A 22372-nucleotide genomic window follows, 5' to 3' on the forward strand; every position below is an offset into this window, starting at 1 on the left:
AATTGTTTTTGTTATTTTTTGAAATTTAAATTTAAGTGCTTAATTTGTCTTCATATAATATATATATACTTTTTTTTTAATAAAACATAAAAAATTAAGAATATAATGCAATCAATTTTTAAATGTATCAATTTATAAATAGGCATGATACATTACTGAATGCATACTACTGTCATTGTTTTTATCTTTAACCACTTAAATTTAAGTGGTTAAATCATATATATATATATATATATATATATATATATATATATATATATATATATATATATATATATATATCTACACACACACACACACACACACACACGGGTGTATATATATATATATATCACACACACACACACGGGTGTATGTATATATATCTCACACACACACACACACGGGTGTATGTATGTATATATATAATATCCACACACCGATCAGGTATAACATTATGATCACTGACAGGTGAAGTGAATCACACTGCTGAAAAAAAATATTGACATAAATATTAACTTATCCTTAAAGTATATACAGTTTCTGATAAAATGTATCAATTTAAATATATTTACTTTATCATATTAAATTGAAGATCATTGCCTGTCTAAAGGTTTTAGTTTCATTAATTGAGGTCTAGGTTTCTTATAATTCTGACACTTTTTTCCCCACCAGGCTTTTAACACGTTTATCGACGACGTCTTTGCGTTCATCATCACCATGCCCACGTCACACCGGCTGGCGTGTTTCAGGGATGACGTGGTGTTCCTCGTGTACCTCTATCAGAGATGGTGAGCATCCTCTTCCTCAGTCTGAGGTGGTGTTGAACTGATGTTAATCTCGTACGGATGATGCATGAGGTGTGGATGTTTTTCAGGCTCTATCCAGTGGACAAAACCAGAGTGAACGAGTACGGCGTGTCTTACGATGAAAAGCCCAAAGGAAAATCCCATAAAGACTGACATCGGCACAACAGGACAGCTCAGCGCTATCATGAGATCAGGATTCAGAAGCGAAGGACAACACTGCACTTGTCTATTTGGGCTCAGTTTTGCGCCACTAAACAGAGGATTTTGAGCAGCTACTCCCTGTCGGAGCGTCCGTCACAGATCACATGGTTGCTATATATCGTTGAGTAATAGTTTAAGAAGTACGACTACGAAAAGCTTGGTGTAAATTTACAGAATGTATTTTGATGGGACCTTTAATTCCGTCTCAAATAGTGTTTTGAAATTAAGACCATATTACACGGGTGCCAAAAGACCAGAGTTTCAGATGAATTATCTGTGTTGTTCCGAATATGAATTAATTTTAGTTACATGATTATTGTTTGTGTGTTGGGAGAGAATGATGTTTGCTTGTCTTTGCATTCCATCCAATTAAAAGTGTTTCTGTGATTCAACTGCTGGATTACAGAGACTTTATTAAACAACACATGCCTTCCTCTGTCTTTATTCTTAGATGAGAGATAAGCTAGTCCCAGACTAAAATGCATGTTTGAGGTATTTTATCTGAAAGCAACTTGCACTGATATATCTTAAAATAAGTCCAAACCATTGTTTAGTCTCAAGATGCACATCAGTAATGTTTTTATCTAATGCATGTTCATAAAAGCTACTTAAATGTCCTAATTGAACTAAGACCTATTCTGGATTAATCTAAACTTTATCTGTGAAATCGGGCCATAGTCAAGTTATCTGATGCTGTTTCCATTAATAATGCATTATATTTCAGAGATATTATTTGTTTTGGCATGATATTAGTGGTTTTAAAGTGAGTGTGTGTGTGAGATATATACACATATCCAGGAGCACTGAACCAGTCATCCATCTCACAAGTATATTTGTGTTAATAGCCAACAAAACATTGTATGGGTCAAAATTATCGATTTTTCTTTTATGCCAAAATCATTAGAATATTAAGATCATGTTCAATGAAGATATTGTTAGATTTCCTACTATATATATTTAGTAGTAGTAGTAATCTGCATTGCTAAGGACTTCATTTGGACAACTTTAAAGGCGATTTTCTCAATATTTCGATATTTTTTGCACCCTCAGATTGCAGATTTTCAAATAGTTGTATCAATCAAACCATACATCAATGGAAAACTTATTTATTCAGATGATGTTTACATCTCAATTTTAAAAAAAAATACCCTAATGACTGGTTTTGTGGTCCAGGGTTACATTTGTTTCAGAAGATATGAGTACTTATAAAGTTTTAAAATATGAAATATATATTGTTCTTTGCTTTATTTTTCATTTTTAACAATTCACTCTTTTTTGATAAAATACCTGTTATTATTATGTAATGTTAAACAAATAAATATACATTTAATAGATATTATTATCCTTAAATGATCCTATCCTTATTCTTGCATGTTTATGCAAAAAAAAAAAAAAGAAATCTAAAAAATTACTATGGCATTACCACGTGTTTTTAGATGGTAAACTTTGAAGTACTATGTACATATTAATTACCATGTAAATAAATAACTAAATTTTCTATTAGATGTTTAACTTTTTATATTTTTCCTGTTGTATTCACATATTAATTTGATATTTCATCAATTTTAATTTTAATTTGAACGCTCTCACCGACCACGCGGATATCGAACATAACTGACAGAACAGACGGACCAATCACATCCTCACTTTTCTACGCTCATCCCGCCCACTGAAGTGACGCATAACCCTATATAAATTCTCACCCCGCCCCTTTTCGGCCCTTTCCGTTCACTGACATCGCTGTGTTTGAGGTGCTCGGTTCTTCGCACGAAGCTAAGGCCTTTGAATCCGGCGACTAGCACCGTCAAATCTAGCCATCCACGTCTAAAACAGTAACCCGCTGAAAGAACAATGGCATCTGTGTCCGAGCTGGCCTGTATTTACTCCGCACTCATCCTCCATGATGATGAAGTGACCGTCACGGTGAGTGAGGGGTTTTAGCGCGCGCGAAAGGAACATCCGGGACATTGACCCTATCTGTGTACATATGACGCTCAGAAATATCGGTGATTTTAAGAGATTTAAGCTTGCATACATGTTAGTTTTTTGCTGAAATGTTAACTGTTTTTGGAATCTAACTAGCGTGTGAACGTCTTTTGAGCGTGTCGTGGGACACTAGTAGAGACGCGCGCGTTTTCTACTAACTTATGTTATAAAATGTACCTTTATACACTATTCAGGATAACTTAGTGTTTTACTCTTAAAATGTGTTTGTGACTTGTCACACTACTGTATGATTAAAACTTGATATACCTGTAAGTTACCATGCTAATCACAGCAGTAAGTTGCTTGCTATAGTAAGTTGCATGATGACCAAAATGTTGACCATACAACATAACTTTGATTATATTTATATCATGGTTACATCTTACTCCAGGATGAATGCCATGGTAACACATCATATGGTACCCTGGTGCTATCATGTGTTTGTCTTTGACAGTACCATGCTATTAGCATCTGATAGCATCACTGTGCCATTGCACTACATCCAAGTCAAACCATAAACTGATATGTTAATGTTCTCTGGTTGTGTTTTACAGGAGGACAAGCTCAACGCCTTGATCAAGGCTGCCGGTGTGACCATCGAGCCATTCTGGCCTGGTCTCTTCGCTAAGGTGGGTTTATTTCCCAGCCATTGCACCCATAAGACCCTTTATGTATGGAAAGAGATAAATGCGATTGTTTGGGAATCATTATCATGCTTAAACATTATGTAAAAGTCCATTTTTTCTAGTGATTTGTACAATACAGATTGTTTCAAAGCAGCTTCACAGTGATCAATGGGAAAATGATGCAAACATGAGACATTTAAACCTTTAACCGTCACCTGCCTCTTTGAGAATTGTGCTCTGCACTGCCCAAAATTAAATGGCTGTAATTCAAGAATAAATTGGAATATAGACCGAAGTTTGGTCTTGTTTTAGAGATGCTGGGCAGATTATGGCTCAAGTAAAAGCGCTTCTAAAAGTATGAAAAGTTGTGGAAATAAAGCCAGTTCAAATCAACCATGTTTCTAAAGACACAATTTCCCATGAGTTTTTTTAATGTGTTGTACCCAAAATAACCACTGGGTGTCATTCACATTCCATTTATTTTAATTTATGTATTTTCTTGCAAAAACATGCATTTTTCTGAATATCATTTCCATCACAACACTCACCAAATATGAACATAAAGTCTGACCTTTCCGACAATGTCTTGTCTAGATTAGAAAATGTTTGGGTCATAATGTAGGTAAAATTACTATTACTACTATAAAATTACTTGCTACAAGAATTTAAAGTATGGTTTCCATTCCAATGCAATGTCCCATTTTAAAACTGTTTTTGAGACAGATGAGCTTTTGAGTAATGGCTAATTTATGATTTCTGAAATGTGATATGAGAGGGTGGCCAAGCAACAGCTTAAGGGGTTAACTCCTTAATTCAGCTCAGTAACTCTGTAGGTTGAATTTTACTATAATCAGCAACTCAAAAAGACAATATTCAAGTGTAAGTGAGATGACTTCCTGTGCTCAGGCTCTGGCCAGCGTGGACATCGGCAGTCTGATCTGTAACGTTGGAGCGGGAGGTGGAGCGGCTCCGGTCGCCGCCGCAGGTGGAGCTGCTGCTCCTGCAGGTGGAGACGCACCAGGTAACGCCACACACACTCATTCAGGCGCCTCATGTCTGCGTTCAATCCCCTTCAGACTCTCAACTCATCTTCTGTTTGCATTACAGCCAAGGAGGAAGAGAAGAAAGAGGAGAAGAAAGAAGAGTCTGAGGAGTCTGACGACGACATGGGCTTCGGTCTTTTCGACTAAAGCAGTTCTTTTAATAAAAAAAAAAACTGAAACTGTCAAGGCTGTTTGTCGTTGGTTTGAGGTTAATGGAAGTATCCACTAGTCCTAAAGAATGTATTTCCCCGTTTCACAGACAAGGCTTGATCTACTCGCATGTTTGAGGTGTTTTAACTGAAAGTGGCTTGCACTGAAATATCTTAAATGTGTCAGTGTCATTGTTTGTCTCAATGCACAAAGTTGTGTTTTTAAAGGGGACATTTAATTGAACCAACTATCCTTGTTTAATCTGAGCCCTCTGTGAAAACGGAAATTTACAGTGAAATGTGTTGTTAAAAGGATTTTTTTGGGGGGGGGGGGGGGATTCATGTTATGAACTAATAATGGACAATACTTCTAAAGCACTTATCAGTGTTAATTTCAATATTTAATGCATTATTTAAAAAAAAAAAATGGCTTTATTTCAATGACCTAAGCTGGTGTGATCTAACAATGGACAGTGTTTTTTAATACATGTAAAAGATTGATAAATACTGTAACAAATGGATGTTTATTCCAACCAAAATTTTAAAGGTGCCCTAGATTGAAAAGTTGCATTACCGTGAGTCTCGCTATTGCTTCACTGTGAGTCTCACTATTGCTTCCTTGGTATGTAAATAATAGGCATGAAAAATGTAATTAACCTTGCCATAGTGAAATTAGTTAAGTACATGGACATCACATGCTCATTTACTTCATATGTAAATCTTGTTTATGAAAAACAGCACGGAAAAAAAAATGATTCTCAGCACAACACCAACCGTGACGCAAACGTTGGGTTCATTTAATATGTACGCCCCCAACATTTGCATCTGTCAGCCAATGTTCATTGTCAGGCCATCAGAACTGCAGTTAAACCGCGTCGTGCGAGGATAGCGAACATGTCAGATCATGGACACAGATGTTATGTTCCAGGCTGTTCAGGTGAAGTGAGGACTTTCCATACCCTTCCTACTGATAAAAAATGTCAACAGGCATGGTTGATGTTTATTTATAATCGGATACCGGAACGATTTAATGCAAAGTTGTTCGTTTGCTCGGCCCATTTCAACGCGGACAGTTTTTCAAACCTGGGACAATATCGAGCAGGATTTGCACATTATCTACAACTGAAGAAAGGTTCAATTCCAACTATCCTGCAAGGAGTAAGTAGTGATTTTAACCACTTAATGACTGTCTAAGCAATTTCTGATTAAATTGAAAGTGTCTTAAAGAGACCGCATTGTCTAGATAACGCAAGATGCTAGGAAACTCCAAGTACCATACATAAATAAACAGTGTGTCTAATGACAAAGTTTAATATAATTTCCTGCCAGTGTTGTCATAAATTACAAAATACAACCGTAGATAAGTATGTCGTATTCGTTATTTTAGTTGCTTACAGCTCACTCGATCCTTATAGCAAACGTCACCTTCTCCACCATATTATAAGTTAAAACGATAACGTTAGTCATTTGACAAGGCTTCTATTCATAACAACATTTACGTGCTACCCAGTTCAGTTCGTGATTCAAAGTGAAGAAGCTATCATTGTAAAATCATACAGGGACACATTACAATAATTACAATATTTTTACAATGCTAACTGCAGTTGTGACTGCTGACATGTAAAGTTGATGCTATATGCTAGTTATCGTTTAGGCTGAAGTTCTAGTATGGGCGTAACAATTTTGCTGGTTCTTAATGAAAATAAATACTAAACTTACCACTCCGAAAGCAATTTTTGCACACATATAACATTGGTTCAACTCATTCTATGGCACCTTTAAGGCATGATAAGGACGCAGCCTATTAGCGTTTTCCTATTCAAAACAAAGGCGTAACGTTGGGTTGATGCCGGTGAAATTGAGCGCGGAATCTTGGGAGTTGTAGTCTTCACCTCACAGCCGGTGAAAAAAAAGATTCGGCACGGTACTTTGGCCGAAATAGTGGTCATGGTTGAGATTATTAACATTACTTTATTATGAAGCAGCGCAGGGCCGAGTGCTGTGGAGCTGAACGAGGAGCCCGACACACGGCGACAGCAGCGGGACTTTTATTATGGCACAGTCGCCGCTTCCGCCTCTTCCGGTAAAGCGTATGAGCGCTGTTTATCATTAGATTCATTTGAATGTGTTAGGTAGAAAGCGATTTCACTTTTCTTACTTTAGCTAGTGTGTAATGTTGCTGTTTGAGCATAAACAACATTTGCAAAGTTACAACGTTAAAAGCAAAAGGGAGATATTTGCTTTTAAACAAATCAATTTCTAAGGACTACAGCAAACGACCGGTCGGAACTACAGACATTCCTCCAGGGTTGCTGACATCACCAGCTCCAATATGTACATAAACAGACTCCTCCGAAAATATTAAATAAGGGGAGCGAGGCCATTTCTTATTGTGGATAAGAGTTAGTAGGCTGGAGTTAGCGAGGTTGCCGCAATGCCGACGAAACGCTGTTATTTTCATCCCAATTGCAGGGCCACTTTGTTAAGCCTTCCTAGGGACAGGGGAGTTCGGGATGAATGGTTAAAATTTATTTTTAACTTTGTACCTCATAATTATTATCCAAATCTCGCTCTCTGTGCTGCACATTTCACGGAGGAAAGCTTCCACAATCTTCGCGAGTTCAAAGCAGGATTCGCACAACGGCTTGTCCTGAAAGATGGAGCAGTTCCCACTTTAAAAACAGAAGCATTTTACGGGCCACAACCTGTAAGTATGATTTATGTAGCTGCTGTCAAATGTAACTCATACATTTCAGTTGAACATGGTTCACAGTTAAACTATAATTAAATATATATGAGGTTAAAAATCATATGTTTGAAACAAATAATGTCTCATGGCCAATAAATAATAATTTCATGTTTATTTCATTCTGTTTAAAAACTCTGTGAGAAAAGAGGGGGAACTTATTTTTTTGTTCGGTATGGAAATTATAATGTGTTGCTATGTGGAAGCTGTATGGGTGCACTCGCTATGATAAGAGAGATATACAGGTCCTTCTCAAAAAATTAGCATATTGTGACAAAGTTCGTTATTTTCCATAATGTAATGATAAAAATTAAACTTTCATATATTTTAGATTCATTGCACACCAACTGAAATATTTCAGGTCTTTTATTGTTTTAATACTGATGATTTTGGCATACAGCTCATGAAAACCTAAAACAATTCGCATATTTCATCCGACCAATAAAAGAAAAGTGTTTTTAATACAAAAAAAAGTCAACCTTCAAATAATAATGTTCAGTTATGCACTCAATACTTGGTATTGAGAGAATCGGGAATCCTTTTGCAGAAATGACTGCTTCAGTGCGGCGTGGCATGGAGGCGATCAGCCTGTGGCACTGCTGAGGTGTTATGGAGGAACAGGATGCTTCGATAGCGGCCTTAAGCTCATCCAGAGTGTTGGGTCTCGCGTCTCTCAACTTTCTCTTCACAATATCCCACAGATTCTCTATGGGGTTCAGGTCAGGAGAGGTGGCAGGCCAATTGAGCACAGTAATACCATGGTCAGTAAACCATTTACCAGTGGTTTTGGCACAGTGAGCAGGTGCCAGGTCGTGCTGAAAAACCAAATCTTCATCTCCATAAAGCTTTTCAGCAGATGGAAGCATGAAGTGCTCCAAAATCTCCTGATAGCGAGCCGCATTGACCCTGCCCTTGATAAAACACAGTGGACCAACACCAGCAGCTGACATGGCACCCCAGACCATCACTGACTGTGGGGACTTGACACTGGACTTCAGGCATTTGGGCATTTCCTTCTCCCCAGTCTTCCTCCAGACTCTAGCACCTTGATTTCCCAATGACATGCAAAATTAGCTTTCATCTGAAAAAAGTACTTTGGACCACTGAGCAACAGTCCAGTGCTGCTTCTCTGTAGCCCAAAAGTGTCTTGACCTGGGGAATGCTGCACCTGTAGCCCATTTCCTGCACACACCTGTGCACGGTGGCTCTGGATGTTTCTACTCCAGACTCAGGGTGCGTTCACACTTGTAGTTCGGTTAGTTTGTATGTACTACAAAACGTATAGTCCTGGTCCGCTTAGCGTTCACACTGGCATGTTTAACATCAATATTTGGTCCGATGAGCATGTTTAGAAAATGCTAGAAAAAACGCACAAAAAGCACACCTGGTTCTTCTCATCAAAGGACCTGTTGTCCATTAGCAGGTACAGACGACAGAACGGCCGTCTCTTTTCTGCACAGCGGAGGAAATCCTGCTGCTGTTTTGAATGTTTTAAACATTTTATGAGCTCTTCATGAGTTCTCAGCTGATAAAAATAATGCCATATGTACACGCATAAAATGATGGCGTTTAATCAGCACACTGCATTGTTTTGAGTGTTCGGCAAGCAGCTCCGACGTCATATAAGCCGACCAATCAGGTTGTGAGCGTCTCCCTATGCCTTTGGTTTGGTAACTTTAGGTTCGCTGTTTAAAAATGCCAGTGTGAACGCTAAGCGGACCAGGACTATATGTTTTGTTTTTGTTTTTTGGGTGAACTTAGCCTGGCTCTGCCCTCCTACGTACTTCCACTCAATTTTTATTTTCCTTCAGTACTACGTCTGGGACTGCTGTGTAGTCTTAGGTTTTCACCGAACAAATTTTTATCGGTCCAATCAGCGAACAGAGGGAGTGGCTGAGAACGATGACGTTGATGTCGAGCGCTAGTTTGAGATGTAGTTCAGTAATGGCGGCGCCGTGAAAGATGCAAGCTAAACCATTTATTGCATTGTGGCACCGCTGCAGAATATCCAGAAGTTAAAGCCGGAGCAATAACAGTCTTTGCTGGGGTTTGTTGGTGGCCATGATGTTGTGGCCCTCCAACAGGGTAAATTCGGGAAAAGTTTGATTTTCCAGATCGCTTTGTTAGTGATGAAGGAGTTGTCTGAAGCAATTCGGACGGTAACTGTTTCTCGTGGGGTCGGAAGGCATTGCCATCATTTAAGTTACAGGGACTGGTCAGTTATTTTATTGCTGTCCGTCTCTCACCACCCGCGTAAAAATCAGCGGCCGAGTTACCGACTGCTTTTGACAAACGCAAGGTCGTTTTGATGTAACAGCTGTCCGAATCCACATCTCTGAGTTTTCAACAATATATCACTTCAAAATTCACTGTTTGTAATCATTTTTGACCACTGCAGAACACCATACGGTTGCTTTGCTGTTATTAGGATGCATTTATAGACTTGTATTTCCTTAAAATGCTGGCAAGTATTCAGAAGAGCAATATATTTCATCACCGCTCAAACAAATGAAAATAAAAGCACTTAAACATTTGAATTGGTCCGTTACTTATAGCAGCATTTATTATCATACCAAGCATATGACATTTTATTTACAGCATACAGTGATGTTACGGACCACGTGAGCGCCGCGTTCCCGATCACAAAACTCTCCTCTCCACCGTGACGTGAATAAATCACAATCCGAATGCACGAGTTTTAGGTTTTAACCTATAGTTTTATTACTGAGGTGGCATGCACATGTGTGTATTTTGTCGGATTTCCAAGAGTGAAACAGGCGAAGGGCACATGACATACGTCACGACCAAACGTTAGCGATTGGTTATGGCAGATCCAATAGTTTTAAACCTCAACAGAGTGCTCGCCTTCGCGGAAATAAACCCTTGTCAATGGAGAGTGGCCAGACTCTATGCACAAATTAAATGTACGGAGTCTGGTAAAACCAGGCTAGGGTGATCTAACCCTTTAAGCCAAAATCAACTTTGTTTACATGAATAATCTCCAAACATTTTGACATCATTTTTTCTCTAATGGTCAGTTCAAGTGCGAAAAGACGCGAAAGAGAGCAGCACTCGTGAAAAACAAGACTGGACTGAGCTCAAGCTCTTTCTCCCAGACATTTACATTTTTTTATATTTTATGAGACATGCATCAAATGTATGCCAACTAAACTAATCTTTAATCTTTAAATCAGAAAACGGAAACATGCTTTCTCAGTATGGCCATGGGTGCACACACCGACTGCGCTGAGGAACCATCTTCCATTTTTGCCATAAACTGATCAGTGTTCAAGAAGTGCTGGGAAACACCACATGACCCTACAAGAGTGATTGCTGATAGACTCTCTGGAAAACCTTTTAAAGAAGAAAAAAATTACTGACTTTCAAAGCTGCTACAGAAATCACTTTCAACTTCGATGACTTTGATAGAAATGTCTTTCAAATGTAGTGAAGTTAAAGTCCAAAAAAACCAAAACTAGAAATACTCAAGTAAAGTACAGATACTCAGTGTGCTTAAGTACAGTAATGTACTTAAGTACAGTTTGAATGCATTTGTCCTCTGTGATTTATTATATTAGCATTCTCTGCTGTGACATGACCTTGTTTAGTGTGTGTTGTGTATGTTGTCAGAAGTAATCGTAACATGTTAGATGGTTGTACATGCAGTTGATGTAACTCTGTTTTGGGTTTCTTTTAGAGTACATCTCAGCCGGGTCGAGGTTCAGAACACTTACCCCCTTCACCCCGAAGTCATGATGTTGGTTGTCAAACGGACAGCACAGAAACGCCGCCTCCAAAGAGGCGCTCCATTGCCACGCAGCTTTCCTGGGGTACACTAAAGGAAACACACGTGCGGAGCAAAGGTATTTCACATGCAGCAACACCGTTCATGTATTCAGTTATAAATGCATTTAATGATTAGTTCACTTCAAAATTAGCATTTCCTGATACACTAGATATTATGTTTTAGGACTGCATTATCATACTTTGGGTATAGATACAACATTTCTCCTTTTAATTGCAGGCACCCAGTATAAGGTTTCTTCTTTTGGTGTAGGTGCTGAAACCACTCCCAGTTTACCCGTAGTATCATTATCTTCAACTCCCATCAAATCCGTTCCTTTCACACCATGCAAAAGACGTCGTGTTGAGTTAGATGAAGAGGAGGAAGACGCAGATATTTCAGGAAGCATAGCTGAACCACATGATTCCACATATAACCCAGACGACTCTGCTGGTATGGGGGAGTCAGGATTATGGTACGTTTTACACCGCTTTTTATCAGTTATTTTGGCGATGTGACTTGAAAGAATAAAACTTCTTGTTTGTCTTGGTTTAGTCAACAGAGCCCATACAATGTGTCAAAGTACATTGTTTTTGAAAGCTGCCTGCGGGAGCTATTTGACACATGTCCACTTTGCAAAACAAAGTGTGATGTTTGGCGTAGACGAATGGGCACCTATGTGTCGTTCACGCAGCTTTGTCCAAAGTGCAGTTATCACAGAAAGTGGGAGAGCCAGCCGGTCATCGGAAGTACCCCTGTTGGAAACCTTCTGGTGTCTGCAGCCACATACTTCAGTGGAGCGTCCTTCATTCAGTTTCAAACGGTGCTTTTATTACCCTTCTGATCATATTTCCAGCTCAATCACTGTGCTATTATGTAGTTTGTAATGCTTTTTATAATTTGTTTTCAGATTTGCAAGGCCATGCAGCTTCAGATCATCCACTATGATGCATTTCAGAAGCATGCTAGGAACTACCTAGAGCCTGCTATAGTACACAAGTGGAACTTGGATCAGAACAGTCTTTTCAGGAAGCTGCAAGAAGAGGGAAAGGTTGCAGTTGCTGGAGATATGAGGACTGATACACTGGGTATGTTTATATTTACAAGTAATTATTATATAACTGTTGTGTATGCACTAAACGGGCCCTGAAAGAGGCGTATGCCACTTTCGATGCATACGCTGTGATTTATAAAAACAAACTTGATGGGAAAATGTGTGCATCTGCATGCAAACTCTGACCCATGCGTACGAACTTCTTTGAGAGAAGTAAGAACAATTGTAAATTTTTCATTTTACACATTTTCCAGTTTCATTAATGGCGTTATGCATTAAAATTAGCTACATAAAGTCATTACTCAAAAATGTGGATGTGCAACTTTTGATCACTTTTCCTGTGACGCGCTGATTTAATGACGGCAAGGATTAAATGTAGGCTCATTCCCTTTTAAACTAAACTGTATATCTCATGACAAAATCTGTTTTAGTGAGACCGATGATCCGTGATGCACACTTACTTTATAACACACACTGCAGTATTCGGTGGTCAAACGGTCCATTGTCCGGTTTGAATAGGTCCACTGATAATAGCTTACTGTACAACCACAGCTGCACGGAGGTGTTGATTTCATGTAAAGGCATCTTCACAAAATGATGAAAATACCACTGTTTGAGGGACGCAACTGAAAGATTAGCACGTTTCCTTATTAAAATACTTTGTCACTGATGCGAGTCAGACAAGTGTATTTACACTGCAGTAAATAACTAGGCCTATCTGTTTCCATTAAAAATGGCCTATACATCCTAAAATATCTGTTCACATTACCAGCAAAACTTCATAAGTTTGATTCGATTTTAATTGTTTAAAATGATTTCAATATTTTGAATTAATATGGTCTAAAGAAATGAATGAATCAGCTCTAGCTATTCTAAACTTTATCTGAATTAAATTATACAATTTAGTTTTTATGGCTATATTGATTATATTTATGCTAAAACATTATATTTGATTCTTTTCAGTAATGTAATGTGTAAGGCACAAATGTGACCCTGGAGCACTTCTCACGAATATATTTGTGGCAATAGCCAACAATACATTGTACGGGTCGAAATTATAGATTTTTCTGTTATGCCCAAAATCATTAGAATATTAAGTAAAGATAATGTTCCATGAAGATATTTTGTAAATATATGAAATGTATTGGTAGTAATATACGTTGCTGAGGACTTTATTTGAACAACTTTAAAGGAGATTTTCTCAATGTTTTGATTTTTTTTTTTTTTTGTACCCTCAGATTCCAGATTTTCAATTAGTTGTATCCTGGCCAAATATTGTCCTATCCTAACAAACCATACAACAATTTAAAGATTATTTATCTTATAACTCAAAAATGGACCCGTATGACTGGTTTTGTGGCCCAGGGTCACAATGGCATTTTTGACACTGCTAAACATGGTGTCACAGGAATGGGAATATGCATTGAAATGCATTGAAAATGATATGCAGATGAGGTTATGCAGAGTAAAACTAGGGATTGTAAGCTCCATATATGGGGATTTCAGTCATCTGCTGACTGGGATTTATAAATGGATTTATGCACAGGTTCTGGTCTACACATAGTTTTATACATTTGAAAAATAGTTTTTGTACGCAAAATCTATTTTTTTTGCGTGCTTGTAAAGTACAAGTTTTGCTAATGAGACCCCCGCATCCCCAGGTTGTGTTTCACTGGACAGACAACCAGCAAGAGTTCGGACTGGTGTAGACACTGTGGCCAAAAATAATTTTTTGTTTTTGTTTTCCTCAGGGCACTCAGTGAAGTATGGCAGCTACACCCTGATGCACTTGGCCAGCAACACCATTCTTGACATGCAGCTTGTTCAGGTAAACTTATCTTATATCATAAACTTATTAAACTTAACAATATATATATTGTTACACTGTGAAATATTAATTTATAGGTTTATGCCTTTTTAAATATCATTTAAACCCAGAGTGACGAGGTTGGTGGAAGCTGCCATATGGAGAAGGAGGGCTTAAAGCGTTGTCTAGATCATCTGGAGTCGAAGCGGTTGGAAGTGGAATACATCCTGACGGATCGCCATCCACAGATACAGACGTTTCTTAGAGAGCGCAACATAGCACAGCTCTACGACCTGTGGCACTTTGAAAAAGGTGACTTGAGCTTTATATATTTTGTGACGTTGTAAGCCTGCTAAAATCTTTAATCTGACTTATTTTATCTAAATCTTGAATTTAGGTTAGAATACCAATTGGTTATTTGGTCATTTATATTTAATAGTTAAGCATACATTTAATTATCCTGTTTACCCCTTTGTTGAAATTATGCCTGTTCATAACCTACTAGAGATAGTTAATAATTTCAGATTAAGTCAGAATTTATCAAATGTAACAATTTATTAACAATCAAGTAAATGTACAAGGATTATTAAGAACACCATAATAAAACTGTGTTTGACCCTTTCGCCTTCAGAACTGCCTTAATTCTACGTGGCATTGATTCAACAAGGTGCTGAAAGCATTCTTTAGAAATGTTGGCCCATATTGATAGGATCGCATCTTACAGTTGATGGAGATTTGTGGGATGCACATCCAGGGCACGAAGCGCCCGTTCCACCACATCCCAAAGATGCTCTATTGGGTCGAGATCTGGTGACTGTGGCGGCCATTTTAGTAGATTCGAGCTTTGTGACATGGTGCATTATCCTGCTGGAAGTAGCCATCAGAGGATGGGTACTTGGTGGTCATAAAGGGATGGACATGGTCAGAAACTATGCTAGGGTAGGCCGTCGCATTTAAACGATGCCCAATTGGCCCTAAGGGGCCTAAAGTGTGCCAAGAAAACATCCCCCACACCATTACACCACCACCACCAGCCTGCACAGTGGTAACAAGGCATGATGCATCCATGTTCTCATTCTGGTTACGCCAAATTCTGACTCTACCATCTGAATGTCTCAACAGAAATTGAGACTCATCAGACCAGGCAACATTTTTTGCCTGAGAGAATCTTCAATTTTGGTGAGCGCGTACAAATTGTCGCCTCTTTTTCCTATTTGTAGTGGAGATGAGTGGTCCCCGGTGGGGTCTTCTGCTGTTGTAGCCCATCCGCCTCATGGTTGTGTGTGATGTGGCTTCACAAATGTTTTGCTGCATACCTCGGTTGTAACGAGTGGTTATTTCAGTCAAAGTTGCTCCTCTATCAGCTTGAATCAGTCGGCCCATTCTCCTCTGACCTCGAGCATCAACAAGGCATTTTCACCCACAGGACTGCCCCATACTGGATGTTTTACCATTCTTTGTTAACCCTAGAAATGGTTGTGCGTGAAAATCCCAGTAACTGAGCAGATTGTGAAATACTCAGACCGGTCCGTCCGGCACCAACAACCATGCCACGCTCAAAGTTGCTTAAATCACCTTTCTTTCCTATTCTGACATTCAGTTTAGAGTTCAGGAGATTGTGTTGACCAGGAACACACCCCTAAATATATTGAAGCATCAGGCATGTGATTGGCTGATTAGATAATTGCATTAATGAGAAATTAAGCGGGTGTTCCTAATAATCCTTTAGGTGAGTGTATAATGCCAATTACAAAATCAATTCAAAGATAATTCATATATAACATCAAATTCTCTGAAGTAAAGAGTGAGAGAGATGCATTCCTGACTTTCTGAATATTACACAATGCCAAATTAATCTAGTGGACACCCAAGGTTACAGGCCAACCTGGTTACAGTTGTGCGCCCGATCTTTCTGCCACATGTACTCTCCAGACAGTGACCTCTTTCAATAGTTAACAATGGGAATTTAAATTGAATCACTTTCCCATATGCCTGTATTGTTAGAAGACCAAATGGCTGAAGCCACACCCACCGTGATGTCTCTAAACTTCTTAACCTTTATTATATTCTGGTTAACTTCTGTGGGGATGAAATCTTTGTATCAGATGTAATAAGACATTTCAAACGATATCAAACATATTTAATATTGTATCGTTAGGATTGACATTGAATCAGAGATTTTGGGTGTATTTTCAGTGATCTCCGCATGAGAGGAAGTAGGAAATTGGGGAAGAGGGGGTCAACAGAGAAAGCTGTAGATTAGGTGAGACTATGCTGTAGATTAGGGGAGACTATGCTGTAGATTAGGTGTATGTAAGAGACAGTTCAGATGTTAATTTATTTAATATTCTCAGCGTCCTTCTTCCTCACTCACACAATTTAGTTTAGCAAGCCTTTCCCGGTCTTTCAACGTGTAATGATACAGTCCCTGACAAAAGTCTTGTCGCTTGTGTGCAAATTGACCTAAAGTGCCGCTGAAATATATTTCTAATCAAGATTTTTTTACAAGAAATGGCTCATTTTAATCCCACCATCTTTTGTGATAATGTTTCAGTGAAAAACTAAACTTTCAAAAGTATTCTAATATTCACAGCTTGGTAAAGCCCATTGAGTCAATTTTTGCAAAGACATAAGTGTTGTCACCTTGTCATATGAGCTTCACTTGTGACTAATAATGGATCAATTAGGTCTCAAGTGTGTATAAAAAGAACCCCAGTACGCTAGACCTTCACATCAACTGCAACTAGACCTCTGCAAACATGCCTAAGATTCACCCTGAGACTTAAGTTTTGATTATCAAGAGGCTGAAGACCAGATCCACTGCTGATGTGGCAGACAACTTCAATGTGTCTCAGCGTCCAGTACAGAGGATAAAAAAAAGATTTGAAGAGACTGGAGACGTTTTTGACAAGCCCAGGTCAGGCAGACCCCACAAGACAACTGCTCGAGAGGACCGTTTGTTGGCTCGAAAATCCAAGGCCAGCCCATTTTCCACTGCAGCAGAGCTCCACGAGACCTGGTCACCTAAAGTCCCTGTGTCAACCAGAACAGTTTGTCGGATTCTGTCCCGAAATGGCCTCCATGGTCGAATCAGTGCCCAGAAGCCAGCACTAAACAAAAGACAATTGAAAAACCCACAGCCTGCTAAAAGGATGGACGCTGGAAAAGTGGCAGAAGGTGGATTTTTCAGATGAATCTTCTGTTGAATTACACCACAGTCGCCGCAAATATTGCAGGAGACCTACTGGAGCCAGAATGGATCCGAGATTCACCCAGAAAACAGTGAAGTTTGGTGGCGGAAAAATCATGGTCTGGGGTTACATCCAGTATGGGGGTGTGCGAGAGATCTGCAGGGTGGAAGGCAACATCAATAGTCTAAAATACCAAGAAATCTTAGCTACCTCTTATTCCCAACCATAAAAGAGGCCAAATTCTGCAGCAGGACGGTGCTCCATCGCATACTTCCATCTCCACATCAAAGTTCCTCAAGGCGAAGAAGATCAAGATGCTCCAGGATTGGCCAGCCCAGTCACCAGACATGAACATCATTGAGCATATGTGGGGTAGGATGAAAGAGGACGCATGGAAGACGAAACCAAAGAATATTGATGAACTCTGGGAGGCATGCAAGACTGCTTTCTTAGCTATTCCTGATGAGTTCATCAATAAATCCTTCAAGCTCATGGAAGTCATACAAGATCTTACATTTGGATCTCACAGCACCACAACTTAATTTGCTGACATATTTTTGTATTTGCTGTAAATTTGTTCCATTTCTGTATAGGCGACAAAACTTTTGTCTTGCCAAAATTTGACCTTTCTGTCTTGATTAAATGATAAATATTTTTTCTGTGAACATTATTTATTTCAGTGCATTAAACATCATTTGGGAGGGTTTTAGCTTTTCATATGAGCTATTTCTAACACCAATTAATTAATAAAAAGTCAGGTTACTATCAGTTATTTCTAGAAAATAGATAAGCGACAAGACTTTTGTCAGGGACTGTATATGATTTTTGTACTTTTCATCCTTTGTTGCAGGTTTGTCTAAAAAGTTGGCTAAACTTTCACAACAAAAGGGCTGTGAAATTGTGAAGAACTGGTTGTGCAGTATAAAGAATCATGTACACTGGAGTGCTACGTCGTCTACTTCTGGTCCTGAGAAGGTGGCCAAGTGGACTTCCCTGCTCAACCACATCCAAAACATACACATCCATGAGAACCCCGTATTCCCGAAATGTGCGCATCCGGACAAAGTGTCTAGAGATCCCAAAAAGTGGTTCCAGCCAGGTATGCATCAGAATTTGATTATTTTATAACGTGACCCAAGTTCAGATAAAGCTTACTGTTTGTGTCCTTCAAGGCTCAGTGCCTCTCCACAAAGTGGAAAAGATCCTGAGCAGTAAGCGAGTCCTGAAGGACGTGGGAAAACTCAGTCACCATCACCACACATCTTCACTAGAGGCCTTTCGCCGCGTGATCCTCCGGTTTGCCCCCAAGAATGTCGCATTTCCTTTCATTGGGATGTTGTGCAGGTATGACCCCTTCAGGTGAAATATAAATATCCAAAATGGGCTGGAAGTGTGTAATGTTTAACGTGTATGCCGTTCTTGTAATGCAGGCTGTATCTTGCAGCAATGCACTACAATGAAAATGGAGAGCATGAGCGGGCATCCAGCAGGTCAAAGGGTGACTGCCCTGCACAGCCACTCAAAACTGCCCCTTCATATGGTATGTTATAAATGTTTTATTTTCATACACTTACAAATACACACAGTGATGCATTTGATGTGTTCCTAAGACAGGGGTGTCCAAACTTTTTAAAAAGGGGGCCAGATTCAATGTTGTGGACACACCTGGGGGCCGGTTCTTACTCTAATATATCCATCCATATATCCATCCATCCATTAATATATCCATCCATCCATCCATATATCCATCCGTTCATTAATATATCCGTCCATCCATCCATTAATATATCCATCCATCCATCCATATATCCATCCGTTCATTAATATATCCGTCCATCGATATATCCATCAATCCATTAATATATCCATCCATCCATCCATATATCCATCCGTTCATTAATATATCCGTCCATCCATATATCCATCCATCCATTAATATATCCATCCATCCATCCATATATCCATCCGTTCATTAATATATCCGTCCATCCATATATCCATCCATCCATTAATATATCCATCCATCCATATATCCATCCGTTCATTAATATATCCGTCCATCCATATGTCCATCCGTCCATTAATATATCCATCCATATATCCATCCATCCATTAATATATCCGTCCAACCATCCATATATCCATCCATCCATATGCCCATCCGTCCAGTAATATCCATCATTCCATATGTCCATCCGTCCATTAATATATCCATCCATCCATCCATTAATTAATATATTCATCCGTCATTAATATATCCGTCCATTAATATATCCATCCATCCATCCATTAATTAATATATTCATCCGTCATTAATATATCCGTCCATTAATATATCCATCCATATATCCATCCATCCATTAATATATCCATCCATCCATCTATTAATATATCCATCCGTCATTAATATATCCATCCATTAATATATCCATCCATCCATCTATTAATATATCCATCCGTCATTAATATATCCGTCCATTAATATATCCATCCATCCATCCATATATCCATCTGTCCATTAATATATACATCCATCCATCTATTAATATATCCATCCATATGTCCATCTGTCCATTAATATACCCATCCATCCATCCATCCATCCATATATCCATCTGTCCATTAATATATACATCCATCCATATATCCATCCGTCCATTAATATATATCCGTCCATCCATCTATTAATATATCCATCCATCCATCCATCCATATATCCATCCGTTCATTAATATATCCGTCCATCCATATGTCCATCCGTCCATTAATATATCCATCCATATATCCATCCATCCATCCATTAATATATCCGTCCAACCATCCATATATCCATCCATCCATCCATATGTCCATCTGTCCATTAATATATACATCCATCCATCTATTAATATATCCATCCATATGTCCATCCGTCCATTAATATATCCATCCATCCATCCATATATCCATCCGTTCATTAATATATCCGTCCATCCATATGTCCATCCGTCCATTAATATATCCATCCATCCATCCATATATCCATCCATCCATTAATATATCCGTCCAACCATCCATATATCCATCCATCCATCCATATGTCCATCTGTCCATTAATATATCCATCCGTCCATTAATATGTCCATCCGTCCGTCCATCCATCCATCCATTAATATATCCATCCATTAATATATCCGTCCGTCCATCCATCCATCCATCCATCCATATGTCCATCCATCCATCCATTAATATATCCGTCCATCCATCCATCCATCCATATGTCCATCCGTCCATTAATATATCCATCCATCCATATATCTGTCCTTCCATCCATCCATCCATTAATATATCCATCTATATGTCCATCCGTCCATTAATATATCCATCCATCCATATATCCGTCCATCCATCCATCCATTAATACATCCATCCATCCATCCATCCATTAATACATCCATCCATCCATATGTCCATCCGTTCATTAATATATCCATCCATATGTCCATCCGTTCATTAATATATCCATCCATATGTCCATCCGTCCATTAATATATCCATCCATCCATCCATCCATCCATCCATCCATCCATCCATCCATCCATCCATATATCCACGCATATATCTATCCATCCATATAGCTAAATGAGATTCTAAACCAACATTGGACAAAATCCAACGGTTAGTTTGTTACCACAGTAAATCCATGATGAATGTTGGTGAATTGTTGGTTGAAAATGTATTCTAACTGGATCGGCTCAGTGTTTCTCCTGATTAGCATATTAGTGTTGTTAAGTCAAGACAATATCAACTGCCTTTAAACTAAATTAAAATCACAGAGAGTTTTGCCGTACCGGAGTCCTCTACGCAGAACTCAAACACTTCTCACTAGATGTTTAGTGGTCGTGTGATCGAGATTTCGTTTCGGACAATCTGCAGGCCATTTGAAATTCATCCTCGGGCTGCACTTTGGACACCTCTGTCCTAAGACGTTGGTTGTGGATCAACATTAGTATACATAATAACATGTCTTTCTGTGCCCTGTGTTTACAGACTATGTAACTGACTTGATGAAGCTCGTCTTTGAAGAGCTGTTCGCAGACCCTGCACCATTTGTACAGGAGCTAATGCAAATCCCCATTCCTACGTCCCGTTCCTCTGTTCAAAATGCCTTCAAAGGTGGAAGTTGTTGGCCGCCATGTCTTGCGCTTCAGTCTAGGGGCAGTCAAAAGCCTACAAACTGTCCATCCGCATCAGGGAACTCCAGCCGAAACTGAAGCACAACACAGGATGGGAGAACAAGTGACATTCTGTCCTAAATAGCACAACACCAGCTTACAAAGCTTCGATAGGCGAGATATCGGTCCCGCCTGTAAAGACAGATGTTAACATCATTATATTTTTGACTTTACTTTGTAAATATGTACACATTTTCTCATTACATGCCTTAGTCTTTATAATTTTTATTTTAAACAATTAAAGAATTTGAAGGAAAACCTTTGTCCTTTTTGCTGCTTTGTTTTGAATTTTTTTTTTTTTTGATTAACAAAGTGAACAAATAAGATGACAAATCTTATTCTTCTGTTCTAAGCTTCACAGGTCCAAAATCAGTTCTGTATCCTGCTGGAAAGGCCAAAGCCTGAAGTTTCCATGAAAGGCTGAACATGGTCTCAGCAATGCTTAGGTAGGTGGAGCGTGTCAAAGTAACATCCACATGGATGGAGGACCCAAGGTTTCCCAGCAGAACATTGCCCAAAGCATCACACTGCCTCCGCCGGCTCGCCTTCTTCCCATAGTGCATCCTGGGGCCATGTGTTCCTCAGGTAAGCCACAAACACACACACCCGGCCAATGAGGCCATCCACGTGATGTAAAAGAAAACGTGATTCCTCAGACCAGGCCACCTTCTTCCATTGCTCCGTGATCCAGTTCTGATGCTCACGTGCCGCTGTTGGTGCTTTCGGCGGGGTCAGGGGTCAGCATGGGCACCCTGACTGGTCAGCGGCTATGCCGCCCCATAC

The 22372-nt window shown here is 39.1% G+C and overlaps 3 protein-coding genes across 6 annotated transcripts in view; all 3 read left to right on the top strand.

The window, feature by feature from the left end:
* clptm1l (CLPTM1 like) overlaps positions 1-1411 on the top strand; it is an 11187-nt gene extending 9776 nt beyond the window's left edge. The window contains exons 17-18 of the mRNA XM_067424965.1: positions 655-770; positions 857-1411. Of these exons, the coding sequence (XP_067281066.1) occupies positions 655-770; positions 857-941 (201 nt within the window). The 3' untranslated portion in view covers positions 942-1411. The remainder of the gene's footprint in view (positions 1-654; positions 771-856) is intronic.
* Positions 1412-2696: 1285 nt separating this feature from the next.
* On the top strand, positions 2697-4830 carry rplp1 (ribosomal protein lateral stalk subunit P1). The gene is made up of 4 exons (XM_067425956.1): positions 2697-2912; positions 3530-3604; positions 4508-4622; positions 4709-4830. Exons 1-4 carry the CDS (start codon positions 2841-2843, stop codon positions 4789-4791), a joined length of 345 nt encoding a protein of 114 aa, XP_067282057.1. The 5' UTR covers positions 2697-2840; the 3' UTR covers positions 4792-4830.
* Positions 4831-4974: 144 nt separating this feature from the next.
* LOC137048003 (uncharacterized) lies at positions 4975-21847 on the top strand. 4 transcript variants are annotated; one of them, XM_067425953.1, is made up of 11 exons: positions 4975-5951; positions 11237-11402; positions 11564-11798; positions 11879-12146; positions 12234-12411; positions 14129-14205; positions 14316-14496; positions 18226-18474; positions 18548-18719; positions 18806-18915; positions 21405-21847. In XM_067425953.1, the coding sequence occupies exons 1-11, from the start codon at positions 5688-5690 to the stop codon at positions 21626-21628; spliced, it is 2124 nt and encodes a 707-aa protein (XP_067282054.1). In that variant the 5' UTR covers positions 4975-5687; the 3' UTR covers positions 21629-21847. The 4 variants fall into 4 exon arrangements, with proteins under 4 accessions (XP_067282054.1, XP_067282056.1, XP_067282053.1 ...); XM_067425955.1 differs by lacking the exon at positions 4975-5951 and adding an exon at positions 6765-6876; XM_067425952.1 differs by lacking the exon at positions 4975-5951 and adding an exon at positions 6883-7500.
* The last annotated feature ends 525 nt before the right edge of the window (positions 21848-22372 follow it).

Source organism: Pseudorasbora parva, chromosome 19 (genome assembly GCF_024679245.1).
Source record: "Pseudorasbora parva isolate DD20220531a chromosome 19, ASM2467924v1, whole genome shotgun sequence".
Taxonomy (NCBI): Eukaryota; Metazoa; Chordata; class Actinopteri; order Cypriniformes; family Gobionidae; genus Pseudorasbora; species Pseudorasbora parva.